At 35.5% G+C, this 21,004-nt stretch overlaps 1 protein-coding gene across 2 annotated transcripts in view; it reads right to left on the reverse strand.

Moving 5' to 3' along the window:
• The window catches only part of LOC306859654 (vitamin D3 receptor A), a 54,678-nt gene that overhangs the window by 15,886 nt on the left and 17,788 nt on the right, over positions 1-21,004 (reverse strand). For both annotated transcript variants that reach the window (XM_079400798.1, XM_079400799.1), the window contains exons 2-3: positions 8,158-8,305; positions 4,638-4,768 (exon numbers count right to left, since the gene is read on the reverse strand). In XM_079400798.1, coding sequence (XP_079256924.1) covers positions 4,638-4,768; positions 8,158-8,305 — 279 coding nt within the window. The remainder of the gene's footprint in view (positions 1-4,637; positions 4,769-8,157; positions 8,306-21,004) is intronic.

Genomic DNA, 21,004 nt, shown 5'->3' on the forward strand with positions numbered 1-21,004 from the left:
GCATGCAAATAATTAAAGCGCATATACTGTATTAGAACTGCATCGCATATAATTATTTAATTAAATCATAGCGTTTGTGAATTCACAATTATGCTTAATTATGATTTTTAAATGGGTTTAATACAGGGCTGGGCGATATGAGCAAAAATCCATATCTCGGTATTCTTTGGCTGATTTGCGGTATACGGTATATATCTCTGTATTCTTTGGCTGGTTTGCGGTATACGGTATATATCTCTGTATTTTTTGGCTGATTTGCGGTATACGGTATATATCTCTGTATTCTTTGGCTGATTTGCGGTATACGGTATATATCTCGGTATTCTTTGGCTGATTTGCGGTATACGGTATATATCTCTGTATTCTTTGGCTGATTTGCGGTATACGGTATATATCTCTGTATTCTTTGGCTGATTTGCGGTATACGGTATATATCTCTGTATTCTTTGGCTGATTTGCGGTATACGGTATATATCTCTGTATTCTTTGGCTGATTTGCGGTATACGGTATATATCTCGGTATTCTTTGGCTGATTTGCGGTATACGGTATATATCGCTGTATTCTTTGGCTGATTTGCGGTATAAGGTATATATCTCTGTATTCTTTGGCTGATTTGCGGTATACGGTATATATCTCGGTATTTTTGGGCTGGTTTGCGGTATACGGTATATATCTCGGTATTTTTGGGCTGGTTTGCGGTATACGGTATATATCTCGGTATTTTTTGGCTGATTTGCGGTATACGGTATATATCTCTGTATTCTTTGGCTGGTTTGCGGTATACGGTATATATCTCGGTATTTTTTGGCTGATTTGCGGTATACGGTATATATCTCTGTATTCTTTGGCTGATTTGCGGTATACGGTATATATCTCTGTATTCTTTGGCTGATTTGCGGTATACGGTATATATCTCTATTCTTTGGCTGATTTGCGGTATACGGTATATATCTCTGTATTCTTTGGCTGATTTGCGGTATACGGTATATATCTCGGTATTCTTTGGCTGATTTGCGGTATACGGTATATATCTCTGTATTCTTTGGCTGATTTGCGGTATACGGTATATATCTCTGTATTCTTTGGCTGATTTGCGGTATACGGTATATATCTCGGTATTCTTTGGCTGATTTGCGGTATACGGTATATATCTCTGTATTCTTTGGCTGATTTGCGGTATACGGTATATATCTCTGTATTCTTTGGCTGATTTGCGGTATACGGTATATATCTCTGTATTCTTTGGCTGATTTGCGGTATACGGTATATATCTCGGTATTCTTTGGCTGATTTGCGGTATACGGTATATATCGCTGTATTCTTTGGCTGATTTGCGGTATAAGGTATATATCTCTGTATTCTTTGGCTGATTTGCGGTATACGGTATATATCTCGGTATTTTTGGGCTGGTTTGCGGTATACGGTATATATCTCGGTATTTTTGGGCTGGTTTGCGGTATACGGTATATATCTCGGTATTTTTTGGCTGATTTGCGGTATACGGTATATATCTCTGTATTCTTTGGCTGGTTTGCGGTATACGGTATATATCTCGGTATTTTTTGGCTGATTTGCGGTATACGGTATATATCTCTGTATTCTTTGGCTGATTTGCGGTATACGGTATATATCTCGGTATTTTGGATTTGGATTAAACAAATAAAGTGAATGTAAGCATGTAGGCATATATTATGTGCAAAAAAAGGGTTAAAATCACATTACATTCTAACATTATAACATTGCAATCTAAAAACACAAATAATCCTTTTAAAGCATGTTAAATTTACTGAACTAAAACTTTTAATAATAAAAAAGCACAGACTAATCAAGTAAAAAGGCTATTTTGATTACCCCATTACACTTTACAGTTATTGCTATCATACACATACACTTGTAGGTTTAAAATTCTACATATGTCACATTTATTGTCCAACTACAAATACAAAATTAATATTTTAGTCAGAGTTATTGCGCTCTGTCTGTTTGGCACTCGCTCTAAATGAAGTCTGTGAAGTTTAGCGGAGAATCGCAAAGCAAAAGCTCATGCACTTCTGACAGCAAAATGGAAATATTTCCATTACTTTTTTTAACAGTTACAGGTGGAGAATATGCCTGTGAAATGTAAGTTGTGCATTAAGGAAAACAGCACATCTCAAACACATTAAACAGCGTGAGCAGCATCTCTGTCAGCGGCACACGCAGAGCATCTGACGGGGGGCGAGCGCGAACCGCTTTAAAATGAAACTATAAACTATAGGCTACTATATCTTACGAGTTTTTTACGAGTCTTCATATAAAGCTTGTCACATGTTTAGAACAAATTGTATTATGCACTTTCTCAGCAGCAGTTCCGTCTATGTCCTCCCTAGATATTGTTTCTGATGCGCTCATATCAAACTCGATATTAACGGTATTGCTTCATACCGTATCGCTTATAAAAAATATATCGATATATCGTACAAACTCGACATACCGCCCAGCCCTAGTTTAATATATCATGCAGCATTGGAAAACAGTCTAATAATGTGTTTTATGGATTCTCGTCCGTGAAATGCACCACTTCCGGTATTCTGCCGGTTAGTTGACGCAAGGAAAATGAAGTCAATGATTTTTTAAAAAATCGACGAATCGCAACAGCCCTAAAATTTACATATTATATATAAGAATAAAAATAAATGTGATTTTAATGATACATTAAAATATTTATAAATACTTATATCTATAAAAATATATAACTTTTAATTTTACATGAATGATTTTAATATCATACATATATTTTTATATTATATTATACTTTGTAAAAAATTAATATGAATAAATAAATAAATAAATTGAGCGAATTTCAAATCTTCAGTGCTTATATTGCTGGATCTGTCCGCTGATTTTGACATAGTTAACCACCAGATTCTCCTGTCAACCCTATTGGCAAAGGGCATCTCAGGAACTGCATTCCAGTGGTTTGAGTCTTATCTCTCAGATAGGTCCTTCAAAGTATCTTGGAGAGGTGAGGGTTCTAAGTCGCAACATCTAGCTACTGGAGTGCCTCAGGGCTCAGTTCTTGGACCACTTCTCTTCTCTGTCTACATGGCATCACTGGGTTCTGTTATTCAGAAACATGGCTTTTCATATCACTGCTATGCTGATGACACTCAACTCTACCTCTCATTGCATCCTGATGATCCGACGATAGCTGCTCACATCTCAGCTTGTCTAACAGACATTTCTTGCTGGATGAAGGACCATCTCCTTCAACTCAACCTGGCTAAGACAGAACTGCTTGTGGTTCCATCAAACCCATCACTTCATCACAATTTCACCATCCAGTTAGGCACATCAACCATAACTCCTTCAAAAACAGCTAGAAACCTTGGAGTTATGATCGATGATCAGCTGACTTTCTCAGACCACATCGTTAAAACTACCCGGTCCTGCAGATTTTCTTTATTCAACATTAAGAAGATCAGGCCCTTTCTTCCTGACCATGCTTCACAACTCCTTGTTCAAGCTCTTGTTCTGTCCAGACTGGACTATTGCAATGCTCTCTTGGCAGGTCTTCCAACCAGTTCTATCAAACCTTTACAATTAATCCAGAACACGGTAGCAAGATACATTTTTAATGAGCCGAAAAGAACGCATGTCACACCTCTGTTTATCAATTTGCACTGGCTACCAATAGCTGCTTGCATAACATTCAAGGCATTAATGTTTGCCTACAAAACCACCTCTGGCTCTGCACCCCTTTACCTAAATTCATTACTTCAGCCGTATGTGCCTGCAAGTGAACAACACTTTATTGTTCGTCCCAAAGAGGCACAAAATCACTTTCACAGACTTTTAAATTAAATGTTCCCTCCTGGGGACTAATACTTTTCCTGTTGAAGCATGATCTGCCCAACACATCTTCAAGAATCGGCTAAAAACACTTCTCCTCCATCTTTATTTGTCCCTCTAACTCTAGCACTCTCTATTCTAATTCTATTCTTTAAAAAAACACTACACTTGTCCATTTTAGACTTGCACTCTATTCATTTACTAACTGCTTGTTTTCATACAAAAAAAAACTAACACTAGCTTTTCTAATCTTTTTGCTTTTTGTATTCTATCTGTTTGTTTTCTTTTTATTTATTATACAATTAACAAAAGCAAAAAAGTCCTCTAACACTAGCTTGCTCTATTCTTTTTCTAATTTATATAATTAATTATTTAATACTTTGCATATCATTGGTCTTTGGTTGGTTTTGACTGCTTCTATTGTCCTCATTTGTAAGTCGCTTTAGATAAAAACATCTGCTAAATGACTAAATGTAAATGATGTATATATTTTAAATACATTACTTTTCATTTTACACATGCTTTTAATGGTACATATATATTTATGAACTAATATGTATGTGTGTGTGTGTGTGTGTGCATGATATCAATGTATATATAAATAACTAAACATTATGAGTAAATATATGTGTGTTTGTGAGTGTGGATTATTTAGTGTGAGATGTTCACAGGCGTGATGAGTGTGTCTCTGGTCTGTGTTGTGTTGGTTCTTTCATATGATGATGTTCATTCAGTCTGCAGGGGCCGTCGTGACCCATGTGTGACCTCTGACCCCGGTCAGCTCTGAGGGCGTGTGATACTCACATTCTTTCATCATGCCGATGTCGACGCAGCGCTTCAGACGGCAGGCCTGGCAGTGACGCCGGTTGTCTTTGGTGATGGTGCAGGTCCCACTGAACGGGCAGGTGAAGCTCGCCTTGCGCTTCATACTGCGTCTGACAGAGAGAGAGAGAGAGAGAGAGAGAGAGAGAGAGAGAGAGAGAGAGAGAGAGAGAGAGAGAGAGAGAGAGAGAGAGAGAGAGAGAGAGAGAGAGAGAGAGAGAGAGAGATCAACATCAACTGAGAGTCAATGCAACATCTGAGGAAACGCCACACTGTAAATACTGTCCTAATGTGCACCAGAGAGCTGCACACTATAACAACAACACAGAGTTATTATATACATATATTACTATAAATAATTGTAGTTATAGTCAAGTTAATTAATTAAATAAAAAAATAAATACTTGTATAAAGCATATAATAAAATCATATTAATAAAAATATTACTATTTATAAGATATTCTTTTATAAAATAATTACTTATAGAATTACTTGCATATGTATGTATTTTGCATATAATTGCAAGTAAATTTTATATACTATATTTACATTACATTTAGTCATAGTTAATATTTTAATTATATTATAATTTAAAGAAATTACACAAACACTACAAAAAACACACGTGTTTGTTTACTCTCCTCACTATCCTCTGTAATCAAACCGATCAGAGCAGCCCACACTGACCCTGAGAATCGAACCCCTGACCTGTGGTCGCGAGCGCACTGAATGCGATCCGCTGGCGTATATGAAACGCACCTGCCAGAAACGTGTCAGTGTGTGTGTGTGCTCGATGTGAAACAGAGAAGATGAGCGTCGAGGGAAGGAGGCGTGTGACAGAGTATTTAGCTGAAAGCACACGGCCTGATGGGACGCCAGCGCAAAACAGCACTTCTCTCCTGTGCTCTTTAACGCTTCAATTTTCTGTTTTAATGGTTGTATTAAATGTTATTAATCAAAAAGCATGTTTAATTAACTGAAATCAAAGTTATTCAATTTAATGACAATTAAAAATAACAAAAAATAAATTTTTATGACAATAGGAAATCAGTTTTATGTTTTTCCCAAATTCCTTTTTTCCGTTTTAATTTTTCTGAATTGGGTTTTGTTTCTCTTCAGTTTAAATTTTTCTAATTGCTAAATTAATTACAATTAATTAATTGTCAGAAATCATGTCCAATTAATTGAAATCATGAGATATATTCAATCTTATAATAATTTATTTTTTTAAATATATAACTAAAATGACGCTTTTAGGCACTATGAAGTCTTATTTTTTCTCAAATTCTTTTTTCTGCATCACATCACATTTAATACATAACACTGAATTCATAAAACATCTCCAATATATATTTATATACATTAACTTCATTTTTTCTTACAATATAAGGGCCCTATAGATTGCTGTTTGTTTAGAAATTCTGTTATGAACATTTTTTTATTTTTCAAGATTTATACTTTAATGCAACCTTATCAAAAACGGTGGAAATTAAATGAAGGCATAAAAAAAATGAACTTTCAATAATTTTCAATTTTAATAATTTTGTAACACAAATAAAATTGTAACACTTCCTTTGCTACACTTTTTAAAATATTTTATTATTAATAAAAATATTACATTACTGTTTGACTTACAGAGCAAGTGCATTCTGCTGTACAACAATAATATATTCCTGTCGCAACTTTTATTTTGGCGGGATGTAGTTATAGTTTTCTCAGATGATTTATTAATCTGTATTTCACCAGGTTCCGTCACGTTCCGCGTTATCCAGTAAATTCCATGTTTATGACCGGATTCCACAATTCCGTCTGTGTTTTCCTCATCCATTAAATCAGACGCCCACATTTACATCTCAACGACATTCATGCCATAAAGAGCTCAGCCAATCAGAACAGAGGTCAGGGGCAGACAGGGCTCTTAAAGGTACAGTATCAGTGAGAACGGCAGCGAGAAACTGCAAGAACAAGCGAAAACAAAGCACTTTCCCATCCTGCATTCAGACGGCATTTTATTTCAGCGACGTGGCTGAATACAGGGAGGCACCGTTCTCTTAGTCCCTGCGTATGAGACCGCTCATAAACAGCGGCTCCATTAGTTACATAAGCTGGTATTTTTCAGCAGGGTAATAAAAGCAAGCATCTAACGAGCTGCAGACACTGGCGGTTCTCCAGAACCAGACGCAGATCAAGCCTGAGCGACTGACCTTTGGGCGGATTTATCGGATGAAAATAACAACAAACACGGCCATTTTCTGTCCTCGCTGACAGAACAACTATAGCATAAAGGCTGCCAAAAATCTACATGGCTGATATAGTTTAATAATAATAATACATTTAACCTTTGGAATATTTATACTACTGGTCAAAGATTTGAAATAATTAACATTTTTAGAATTTCAGCATCAGTGACAATGCGTAATAATGAATAATAAATAAATAAATACTGGAATATTTATTAGTCAAACTAGTAATCAAACTAGTAAAACTACTAGTCAAAGGTTTAAATTATTATTATTTTTTTTTAGAATTTTTAGAAAAAAAAGTCAGCATCAGTGACAGAGTGTAATAATAATAATAATAATAAATAAATAAATTGAATATTTTATACTACTGGTCAAAGGTTTAGAATTTTTAGAATTTTTAGAAAAAAAAAATCAGCATCAGTAATAGAGCTTAATAATATATTAAATTAATTATGTTATAATAATAATACATTTAACCTGAAATATTTTACACTGCTGGTCAAAGGTTTGGACTGTCCAAACATGACATTTCTGTATTGTCTTTTTATGGATTTATGATTTAGTGCAAATTCAAAAATGGTGTTAATCAAATGAGCAATAACACATTTAATTTAATATTAAATTTAATTTTAAAATGTAAGCAAGTAAAAGTTGGCTGGAAAACAAAGTGTTGAACAATATAAGTTTACTTACAAGGAAGAAAACTCTTTTAATAGTTTCCTTCGTAGTAGTAGTGTTACTGTACACTAGTAATATTTTCAATAGTTTTATTATTGTTATTGTACACTAGTAATATAAATAAATTTAACCTCCAATATTCTACACTATAAGGCAAAGTTTGGAATAATTAAATGTTTTAATGTTGTCCAAGCAAAGTTTTTGAAAACTTTTTTGTCTGCAATTTTTTAATCAATAATACAGTAAAAACTGTAAAATTATGAAATATTATTAGAATTTAAAATAGCTGTTTTCTATGTGAATATGTGTTAAACTGTAATTTATTTCTGTGATCTGCAGCTGTATTTTCTGCATCATTACTCCGGTCTTCAGTGTCACATGATCTTCAGAAATCATAATAATATACTGATTTACTGCTCAAGAAACATTTCTGATTATTATCAATGTTGAACACAGTTGCGCTGCACAATATTTTTGTGGAAACTGTGATTAATTTCATTTTCAGGATTCACAGATGAATAGAAAGTTCAATAGAACAGCGTTTATATGAAGCAGAAGTCTAACGTCATGACGGTGTTTACCTGAAGAAGCCCTTGCAGCCCTCGCAGGTCATGGCATTGAAGTGGAATCCGGTGGCCTTGTCTCCACACACTCCACAGATCCGCGGCGCGTTACGGTCAAACTCATCCTGACCCGTCGCGGACGTGCTCACGGCCATGGGGTCCATCACTGAAACAGAGAGAGAGGAGCGTCAGAAACCACTGCGCGTATGATCAACCCACAACAGCCACGACCACATTTACATTTATGCATTTAGCAGCTGCTTTTATCCACTGAAAACACCAGCTCAAATCTATTCCATCCGAGGCATTTGCACAGATTAAAGGAATATTTCACTCAAAAATGAATATTTGCTACAATTATACTCATCCTCATTTCATCCGAGATGTATCTGAATCTGTTTCAGATGTGGATTTGGAAATGCAGCATTGTCTCACCAATGGAAGTGAATGGGTGCCGTCAGAATGAGAGTCCAAACAGCTGATAAAAACATCACAATAATCCACACCACTCCAGTCCATCAGTTAACATCTGGAGAAGACAAAAGCTCAATCAAATCCAGCATTAAGATGTTTTTAATGTGCATAATCCATAATAACGCTTCCTCCAGTGAAAAAGTGCATCTCCTGTTGTCTCTCACATCAAAATCCAGCCACATATTTCTTTATAGACTCATTTTGGCTTATAAACGCTGCTTGATCTGTGCAGATTTCTCTCCTGATTCACACCAGAACACTTTTTCACAGGAGGAAGCGTTATTATGGATTACAGACTCGTATTTGAGTTAAAAACATCTTAATGCTGGATTAGTTTCAGCTTTTGTTTTCTCCAGATGTTAACTGATGGACTGGAGTGGTGTGGATTATTGTGATGTTTTTATCAGCTGTTTGGACTCTCATTCTGACGGCACCCATTCACTTCCATTGGTGAGACAGTAGAACAGTGACAGTGACAGTAGACAGTGATCTGTGCAGATTTCTCTCCTGATTCACACCAGAACACTTTTTCACAGGAGGAAGCGTTATTATGGATTACAGACTCGTATTTGAGTTAAAAACATCTTAATGCTGGATTAGTTTCAGCTTTTGTTTTCTCCAGATGTTAACTGATGGACTGGAGTGGTGTGGATTATTGTGATGTTTTTATCAGCTGTTTGGACTCTCATTCTGACGGCACCCATTCACTTCCATTGGTGAGACAGTGATGCAATGCTACAGAGACAAACTCATCCTAATCTCGGATGGCCTGAGGGTGAAGAGATTTACAGAAAACGTTCATGTTTGGCCGATCTATTACTTTAACTCGCCCATCTGTCACTAATGCTGTGGATTACACCAGGATTCACACCTGTGTTTGCAGGAATAATGCAGGGCTCACTAAATCTCTAGCCCGACGTCCCGGGGCTGTTGTGTTTTCCAGTCGGGCTACCAAAATGCATCACTGCCCTGCCCGACGGGCTACCTTAAATACAGGGCATGGAGTTTAAGGCCTTACAAAGTTTTAAATACGTTAAATGGTATAAGAAAAGTCTTAATTGTAATTTCAAGAGATCTTACAGTTGTGGGTGGAAAGGCAAGAATCGCGATATGGCTGGAAACTTCAAAAGGCAATTATGTTATTGAATAAATATGAGCGCTGCACGTTTTAAAGTGAATATATCTCTGAAGGGAACCGACTGTCCTCAGCAACGTATCGTTGACATTTTCATTTAATCTTGCCTATAAAATGCCTGATGAAGCAGCGTTTATGAGCGCGGTGCTGCTTAGTTTACAGCCGTCACCGGAGGAGCGGACCGCTTTATTTCAGCTGCTGCTCTTAAAGCGCCACCTCATGGCAGAGAATGAATTGGCATGTCCAAAAAGCCTATCTTTTTTTTTTTTTTAATTGAATGCATGAAAAAAACAAAAAAAAAAACAATAACAATAGTCATCGTCAAATCACAACAACAGTGCAGGGTCAAAAAGCCTCTCTTATGTTTAGATCGACCCATGTTTTTACGCAGCAAACACATAAGAGTTGCAAATGTGAAAGAATTTAATGTCCCACATGAAAAAATACTATAGTAATTTATAGTAAATATAGTGTTTTTGAACCATATTATAGTAAAATACTTGAATTAATTTGTTGTGGTAATTCTATAGTTGCTGTGGTAATATATCATCTATAGTAATATAAACAAATGACTTTACCCAATACTGTACTAAGATTTCTACAACTATAGGGTATACTACAATACACTACAGTAAACACTAAAGTATCCAGTTTATATGTCCACTATACAGTAGTTAATAGTACAGTATGCTGTAGCATTGATTAAAGTGTTGTAAATACTATAATATATACAGTATAATACACTTTACTATAGCATGCTTCAACAACACTATAGTATTAACTATAAATTACTATAGTATTTTTTCATGTGGGGTGCCTTCTAAAAATCCAAACAATTTAGACAGTAATATTTATGTTTTAAATTAATATAATAGTTCATATGTTTGACATCCCTTTTCATAAAAATGATTTAAATGCTGAAATACATTTTTATAAGATTTTTGTTTTTGTGAGAGCCTGTATCTGAATTATAAATCATGTCATTTTATGGCTTAATGTTACCACAGATGTTGTCCTTGTGCAGCTCAGTCATAAATGGCCTTAAATTGATTTAAACAAATCTGTAGATACCCTGTAAATAGTCACTTTCCTTGATATGTGTATTGAAAATGTGTTTGATTGACATTTATGCTCTTTTTTTAATTGGGCTAGTTACATTTTCGGGCTACCAAAATCTGAAGAGTACCTGTCCGAAGGGCTGCCAGGGATTTAGACATTTTGCGAGCCCTGTAATGAATGTTAAGCGAGTGAAGATACGGTTACAGAAGCGCGTCCCATAATGAAATATTCATCTACAGGTCGCCGAGAGCAGAGGAAAAGAAAAAGCATGCAGCGGATCTGGTTTCCATGAATACTCACGCTGAAAGCATTTCTAGCAGCTATGATAATAATAATAATAATATGTGTGTGTTATTTTGCAGGTCATTCCTGGAAGCGATCAGCTTGTTTTGCAAAGCAAGAGGACAAACAGCGATGAAGAGCAAGACCTGAATACACACACACACACACACACACACACACGTGTGTGTGTGTAGGAGAATAAAAGCAGAGGATGCTTATAGTTCATAATTGCTCCAGATTCACCAGAGAAATCCATCTGTGCAGCTGTTTTTTGTTCCAGGTAACAGATAAATATCACAATATAGTGGGAAATATACATTATAAATGATATAGGTGTGTATATGTGTGTGGGTCAAAGACGAAAAGGGTGTTTCAAGCATCAAACAAATAAGTGCAATACAATCTGAACTTTTGTTTTTTACCCATATATTGAATGTGTGCTGTTTAAGTTTATATTTTTCTGAATAAAAAAAATCATTATTATCATGCATTTTTTGCAATGTTTGACAGAAGACCAAAAAAATATTTTTAGGTATATTTAAAACTTGAATCATTTGACATTAAAAGACTATTTAAGCATCACAGTGCAGCTCTCAAATATCAATTAACTTTCATTTTTAAATCTTTATACTTTTGCCAGCAAGACGTTTTTGTAAGGAAGTGAAAATTATTTAAAATATATTAAAATTTAGTATGATCATACATTCTTATTTGTATTTTAATAAGTACAGGTCAGAATAAGTATATTGTTTCATTTTTACATAAATATATGTGTTACTCTGAATGACGATTTGCCAAAAAGAGAGACAACATTGCCTTTGCTCCCATAACTGAAATATGTTTAATATTAATCTGTCGTTAAATTAGTTTTACTAATAATCCTGAGTAAATGACTGACAGATGTTGAAATATAATAAGCATTTTCCTGATGCTCCCCTGCCATTTTTGCTTAGCTTGTCATTTTGTTTCTGACTTGCTCTGCCTCAAAAAGTCCTGCTTGCAGCCACATTTATTAATACTTTCTGTTTGCAAACATAAATGGCATTATCAGGAAGAGTATTTGGGGTGGTCAATCCCCTCAGTGATGTCTCTTGAACTACTGACATACTGTAGTGAGGGGGTCTTATTATTGCAACAATTACAATCCTCAATACCCGTCTCAAGGCACGTTCACACCAAGTACAGTAAGGATAAAGATAATAAAAAACAATAAATAAATAAAAAACAGCAGATTCCACAGCACAATTAAGGAAAACTGCACAGCGAAATCATGAATGATATAAAAGCATTGACAGCCAATCAGAATTCACTCAACTTGAAAGAAATCAAGCATTTAAAGTGGCAGACAACAAATCTGCATCACATGCTTAGAATGAATGCTGCTGTTCATCGGTGTGGACGCTGACATAGATACTGTTATAGTTATTTTATAGCTTTTCTTCTTGGAGCAAACAGGCTTTAAGAGAGCTACTGGGTCCACACTTATGTATGCATTCAAATATTAACACTAAAATGCATTCAAATATTCATATTTATTAAGTTTAACACGTCAATGCTAAATATTCCTCATTTATGTGTAATATAAATAAGATGCTACAATGGTTATTTATACAGTGATACTGTCATTCAGTGTAATAATGGATGATACTGTGGTGTAACAGAGTATTAGTATTACCCTGAATGACAAAACCATTACTCTGAGTAACGAAACTTCGACTTTAGCTAATATTTCAGGCAATCAAATGGCCACCTATTTCAAACAGTGAACTTGACCAGTAAAGTTAATCACGATTATTCACATCTACTTGTTTTTCAAAAAAATCTAACATTAAAAGTGTTTTTTGTCGTTTCACTGAATGACGTGTTTTTGTAAGCTACACCATGAAAAGGTGAAATTATCAAGTATTTAAGAGCAATAAACTCATTTTTCTGCAGCTTCCAGGTGCCATTTAATGATGTCACAGACTTGCAAACGACTATCAGTTTTTTATATGATTTCAGAATAACTTCTTTTTCCTGTTACACTGAATGATTTCAGACAAACTGCATTTGAGACAAAAGTCCCCTGTCCAGTTAAATACTTTAAAAAAAACAATAAGACATAGTCCTTTTAATATAACACAGCCAATATTTACTTGAAAATGAAAAGACAATAAATATGTTTTTTAACTTGGTAGTTTATATGTTTATTTAAAGATGTATTGGTAAAATCACAGTTATTTTACACTTTGGAACATTATTTCCCCCATATTTTGACATTTTATTGTCACAAACGTTATTTGAAACATGAAAGTGGACAATTTACTTGTATTTAAGATATTTTTTCTGCATTTAAAATGACTTTTGTAAAAGTGCATGCCCAGACCGCAAGAGGAACCGTGGCCAGGAGGAACGTTGCGTTTGTTCCAGACGTTGGTTCCGTGCGCGTTCGTCATGAATCAGAAACGTGTGTTTGTTCGTTCTCATCTGTTTTTTCAATGGACATTCAATTTCTGCTGTTTTTGTTCTTCCCGCTCTGCGCTTGGCCCGGAATCGCTGCTTGCAGCTATATTTATCAATGTTATCAAACTTTGCATCACAGGAAAAAACATTTTTTAGATATATTTTGAAGCATCTCAAATCCCTGAGTTTACAGACATCTACAGGAAGCAGGAATTAAACTACAAAATTTTCCATTGCATAAATAATAATAATAGCTTATTGTTAAAATGAAATATATAATTTGCATTGATTTACTATTTAATTTCAATTAATTATTTAATAATTATTTATTAATAAAAATAATTATAAATAATTATTCCTTTTTAAAGTATTTTATAATACAAATAGTAACAATTTATTATTAAAACAAAAAGAAAACTATTGTAAATTATAAAATATATTAATAAAAAAATCATTAAGACTACATAATAGCATTAATTAAAAGTAATACTTTTATTATTAAAAATAAATAAAACAATTTTATTTTATTAACAATTATATATATATATATATATATATATATATATATATATATATATATATATATATATATATATATATATATTCATATAATTTGTGCATTGTAAAATAATAACTTATTATTATGATTATTTATTCAAATTATATTAAAAAGACAAAATTATAAAAATATATATATTATAAAATAAATAAATAAAACAAATAAAATAATTTACATGGTAAAATAATAATAATTTTATATAATGATAATAATAATGTTAATATAAATAATAATGTTATAATTATTATGCATATACTTAAGTAAATCAGTATATTATTATGATTTCTGAAGATCATGTGACACTGAAGACTGGAGTAATGATGCTGAAAAAACAGCTTTGATCACAGAAATAAATTACAGTTTAACACATATTCACATAGAAAACAACTGTTTTAATTTCTAATAATATTTCACTGTTTTCACTGCACTTTTCATCACATAAATGCAGCCTCTGTGAGCTTTTCAATTTTTAGATTTCTTAGTATCTCAATGCATTAATTCACAAAGTTACTATGTTTTAATCTTTCTTAATTTTTAATGAAGAAAATCAAGTGCTTGCAAAAGTTCAAATCCAAAAACAGCACACTGGAAAACTACTATGAGGAAGTGTGCCCTGTACAGCATGAGCTGTTCTCTTCTGGAATCACACAACAGCTGTGGATCAGATACAGCACTGACCATTCTGGAAAGTTCAGACGTTTGCTGCTAACACAACACTGATCCCACATCAGATCCGGCCCGGAATCCGCTGGAATTCAGACTCCCACGCCACCGAAGAAGAAAAACTGCAGCTCTGCTCCGGGAAAAAAAAGAAAAAAAACAAGAAACGCTTTCCAAATGTTGGGCTCGACCCAGATCTGCACATCAGAGACGCTGAACTTTAGACCTCGTTTTAGCGCTCGCTAGGAAAAGAAAAGGCTCGTAGCTGGCAGGCGGGAGACGCAGAGGAACAGGGGGCCCTAAATCCCGCCAGAGGGGCCCGTTTAGGGAGGAAAGAGCTGCAGGCGGGGCCTCTCTGCAGAAACACAGTCAGCGCCGAGGACAGATCTGAACGCTCGCTCGCTCGCCGGGGATTACTAGCGACGACGGGCGCGTCTCCAAACGACCCAGCAGGAATGTGCACAAACACTCCCTACCTAAGCAGCAGGAGCCATCACTCATTTCTGAAGACGTTTCTGAGCATCTTATTGTGACAAACGGAGAATGAGCTTCCTTTAGTGGGGAGATTTCCAGGATGCAGAAAACACAGACTGAATCCAGGCCTTAAAAATGGACTTCAGCAGAGAGTTAGAGTTAACTAAAGCTGAAATTAAAAGCATGGAAAAATATTTCTTTACTTGAAATAAAATAAAAAAAATATGTTTTAGTTTTCTCATTTTAATTTAATTTGTACTAAAATAACTCAAACTGAAAGAAACAATCACAAACACTATACAGCCATATTTAAAACTTATAAAAATGACTATCTGTCTATCTGTCATCTATCCATCTGTCTGTCTGTCATCTGTTTGTCATCTATCCGTCTGTCTGTCTATCTAGCTATCTATCTATGAAGTGAAGTGACATACGGCCAAGTATGGTGACCCATACTCAGAATTCGTGCTCTGCATTTAACCCATCCAACGTGCACACACACAGCAGTGAACACACACACACACACACACACACACACAGCAGTGAACACACACACACCGTGAACACACATCCGGAGAAGTGGGCATCTTTGATAGATGCACTGTTATTTGACGTTGAATGATTTTAAAATTCAAGTGTCTGTCTGTAATAAATGCATGGGTGTGCTCAAACACGTCACTGATTCCGGAGGAGACACGGGTTTTCTACATGTGTAGTTTTCTTTTGAAAGCCTCTACTCGTTCATGCTGCACCAAAGTGTTTATGTTTGCACCTTGCATTGCTCTGTTAAGCTTGTTCATTTCACCAAATATGTCTGAAAGGTAGCTGAGTTGAGCGAGCCATTTGTCATAGCCCAAAAACTCCACAAAGTCTGGTCTCATGTCTGCAAGAAAGTCACGCATCTCCTCGCTCAAGCTGAACAGACACATCAGCACCCGCCCTCTGGACAGCCACCTCACGTCAGTGTGCATCAGCAGGGTGTGGTAATCAGAGCCTACCTCTTCGCAGAGAGCACTGAATAACCGGGAGTTGGTGGCTCTGGCTTTCACAAAGTTCACGATTTTTACGACCACATTTAAAACTCCATGAAGACTGAGTTCCATTTGTTTTGTAGCAAGCGCATCTCTGTGCAGAAAGCAGTGCGTTGACACGGCAAGGAGAGCTACCTCTTTAATACGCTGAACTACCCTGGACTGCCTACCAGTCATCGTGGCAGCTCCATCAGTACAGACCCCAATACAGTCACTCCAGTTTATCTAATTTGATCTCATGAAATTATCCAACGTTTCAAAAACATCTTTTATCTCGCTTTCCCATTCATAACGAACGTATGCGAGGAAGTGTGCCATTTTTGACACGTCGGTAGACTCATCTATTTGAAGTGCGAAGTTATTACCACGAAGTCACGCAGAAAGCTGATCCCTCACGTCTGACATTGTTGCGATGCGACGTTTGACCGTATCATATGGTATCATAGCCAGTTGTTTTGACTTATCCTCTCCAAATAATTCCTTGACAATCTCTGTTGCACATGGCAAAATCAAAGTTTCTGCAATTGTATGCCCTTTCTTTGCTTTGGCGATTTTTTCAGCAACTGTATACGATATTTTAAAAAGTTTCTTGTCAGTAGCAGTGACTTCCCTCTCATCTCATTTTGGGAGTGTGTCAATTCTTTTGCCTTGCGCTCAAAAAATGCCCTGGGCTTGTCGCGGTATTGGGGATGAGTTGTCTGCAAATGTCTTATTAGTTTGGATGGCCTCATGCATTCGTTTGCAAGGACTTTGGCACAGATAATGCACTGTGGCTGGGGCAGGGACTCTTTGCTACGAGAAAATGAAATAAAACCATAGTTCAGGTAACTATCTTGGTATTTCCTGCATTGGTGTTTCCAGTATTGCTAGCACTGCGACCCGAATTGGTGGGAGCTTCCTCACCTGGGTCCAGTGTGCCTGGGTCACTACTACCAGCTGATGTTGGCGAATCAGTGGGACTTTGTTTTTGTACGAATTACAAATTTGTCCATTTTTTGGTCAGCCAAGGGATCATGGATAAAATTAGCTAATGTAATATGATCGTTCTCCTTAATGCTCACCGCTCAACACTTAAATATGACGCGACCCCCCACAGAGCTCGCTGAGGCCCCCTTGTGGGCCCAATACTTAGGACCATGTGATATTTCAGTTTTTCTTTTTTAATAAATCTGCAAAAATGTCAACAATTCTGTGTTTTTGTGTCAATATGGGGTGCTGTGTGTACATTAATGAGGAAAAAAATTAACTTAAATGATTTTAGCAAATGGCTGCAATATAACAAAGAGTGAAAAATTTAAGGGGGTCTGAATACTTTCCGTACCCACTGTACGCACATATACACACGTACACACACATACATACATATACACCGAACAAAAGTGGCCTTTTATTGTGGCCAGCCTAAGGCACACCTGTGCAATAATCATGCTGTCTAATCAGCATCTTGATATGCCACACCTGTGAGGTGGATGGATTCTCTCGGCAAAGGAGAAGAGCTCACTAACACAGATTTAGACAGATTTGTGAACAATATTTGAGAGGAATAGGCCTTTTGTGTACATAGAAAAAGCCTTAGATCTTTGAGTTCAGCTCATGAAAAATGGGGGCAAAAACAAAAGTGTTGCGTTTATAATTTTATTCAGTGTGTATATATAATTTATATAATTTTTATTTACTCAGCTTACATTCTAGTACTCTACTCTGAATTAAGCCGATGATGTAACATATGAGGGGTGGGGCTTGTGGGTGAGGGGTGTGGAGAGGCGTGGCCTGCTAGGGAGAAATTCTCAGAATAGCACTCTATTTAGCAGAAATAACAGGAGCAGTATGCAAATTTGCTAATTCAAATCCAGCTTCAGATATCAAACGCGGAACAAGCCAAGGACGACGACCTGCACAAACAGTTACAAGCAGCGCAGATGTTCGGCACGCTACCAAATCTGATTACAGACAACAACAGACGAGCTTTCACAAACACCGCAAGCCAAAATCAAACCAGCAGCATGTGTTCGGAGGAGAGTGGACGTCATGTCAACTTTAACCCAGGTGAAGAAACACACTGTACGCCAGCAAATAAAAATAGCCCAGGACAACACATGAGCATACAGCAGACAGAGCACAGACCGCTTCAGAGCGCCTGGTCCCTAAAGACACACCCAAATATCTCCCAGTGTCCCTGATGTTTGAATTATTAGGCCAAAAATCTTTTTTTGACAATAATAATAATAATAATAAAATTAAATATAAAATAAAAATACAAAAAATGAAAACTTTAGAAATGCCAGTATTTTCAATAAAAAACAAGATTCTAGAAAATAAAAATTATGAAACAAAATAAAATAAGTTTTAGACCTAGATTTAAAGAAATAAAAATACAGGATAATATATATATATATATATATATATATATATATATATATATATATATATATATATATATATATATATATATATATATATATATATATATATAAAAAAAATAAAATAACAAAAACTATAGGACAATATCAATAACTAAATAACACTTAAATAAGAAAGAAATAATGAACTAATATAAGATCAAAATAAATGTTTTGGAAAAATACACATTATTAGTAATAATATAAAAAATATTAATATAAAAATATTACAAAACTAAGAGATATTTCTACTTATCCAAAAGGTCATATTTTCTCTTTTTCCGTATATATTATATATACTTAATATAAACTAAAACGAGATAAAAAAAAAGAAAGAAAATAATATAAATCTGCACAAGCAACCAAATAAACTCATCTGACCTGTAGTTTGGTTATTAATCTAGTTTGCATTAAACCTTGTGGACAACAAATATTGAGACTCGGACAAATTAGTTGTGAGCAGAAACATGAATTAAGCCTGAACAGAGTAAATAGTGAAGTTAGAGTCGAGAAAGAGTCAATATTGCCCCTGTGTTGACTTTAAGTGTGCAAACAGCTTCTGTGAATTACATAAGAGCTCAGGATTGAAGGAAAACTGGTTCAGTCCGACTCGAGCTCAGAATCTCAGAGGAATTATCCGTCCGGATGTGAGGCTCACCTGAGCAGGTAACATCAGAGCTTCAGACAGACGCCTAATTTCCCTTCAACTCCACTCCTGTAGCGAAACACAGCCAGACAGAGAGCAGCATCGGAGTCTGTCCAAAGACCACGACAGGATAAAATCATAATATATTTATATTATTTATTTTACAGATAAATATATCTAATATATAAACGTAACATATTTTTCTTAAATATATAGATGTATGAGTGTGTATTTATATATACATAATAAATGTTATCGATACTATTTGGTGCAAAAAGATATGATGTGAAAAGCTATTTTATTACTGCTGAACTTTCTTCAGTCAGGAGCAGGGAATTATGTTTCTCTGTGTGTTTTAATTTATTAACATTAAAGCAATAGTTCACCCATAAATGAAAATGGTCTTCACTCACTCTCAAGTTGTTTTGAACCTGAATGAGTTTCTTTCTTCTGTTAAACATAAAAGTTATTTTGAAGAATGTATTCATTTTTATTCTTGTGCTGAACACAGAAGATGCTATTTTGAAGACTGTGGGGAACCAAACAGTTGCTGGTCCACACTTACATTGATTTTTTTTTTTTCCTACTATCAAAGTAAGTGTGGACCAGCAATTGTTTGGTTCCCCACAGTCTTCAAAATAGCATCTTCTGTGTTCAGCACAAGAATAAAAATTAATACAGGTTTGCTACAACATGACAGTGAGTAAATAATGACAGAATTTGAATTTTTGGGTGAACTATCACTTTAATGAAAATTGGAAGCATGTTTAGTTCTGTCCCTTTAAGACCTGCATGCATTTGTTTCTCTCTCAACTGTTAGACACAACTAACTGTGTTTATATGTAAACCTTGTTGTGTTTTTGACCGTATTAGCGCAGTATTAATTATGATGACTAAGTAATCAGGTGCTGTTTGGCCGGCCTTGTATGCACGCTTCAGATGCAAGCACTATGGCTTTAAACTAAAGCACACGCAAATAATGTACTTTTGTGATTGCAAATAAGTGCAGTGTCTCGTGAGTGTAACTCTTCCTCTGAATCAACATTTGATGTGAATGCGTCTCACGAGCTGCAGTTGGAGCTGGAGCCGGGAGACATAGCAAATAATACAATGCATTGCTTGAGGTAGATGGTGTGTTCTGTCAGGATCACTAAGGTCAAAGATGATTGACAATTAGCATATAGTTTGGATGAGAGCAGGGAGAGCAGCGATAACCCCCCAGGGTAAACAGAACAGAACCAAAGTATTGCAGATTTGTTAAAAAGTTCAGTAATTTTATGTACACATTTTAAATTTGTCTGATTCAAAAGAGAATGAGAAGGCTGGATCCTGACTGACAGAGGAGGAGGAGTTGGGGATGGAGGAGGGTAATTAGCTATTGAGCAATGCCAAAACTGCTGATAATACTGAAGACCTTATATATGGATGCTTAGATAGGTGTCATATTCCTATAGGTAGATAGGGATCAGCTGATGCGAGCTTGACTAACATGACCTGCCAGAACTAACGCTATGCTCAATTGTCACATGATCCTTCAGAAATCATTCTAATATGACCGTAATATTTAAAAAATGTAAATGCAAGTTTAATTCCCCGGGCACCGCAACAATGGCTGCCCACTGCTCCAGGTGTATGTTCACTACAAAATCCAAGTATGGGTCACCATACTTGGCCACACACCACTTCCCCCCTTTATGATGTAAA

Source organism: Barbus barbus (assembly GCF_936440315.1).
Source record: "Barbus barbus genome assembly, chromosome: 40".
NCBI lineage: Eukaryota > Metazoa > Chordata > Actinopteri > Cypriniformes > Cyprinidae > Barbus > Barbus barbus.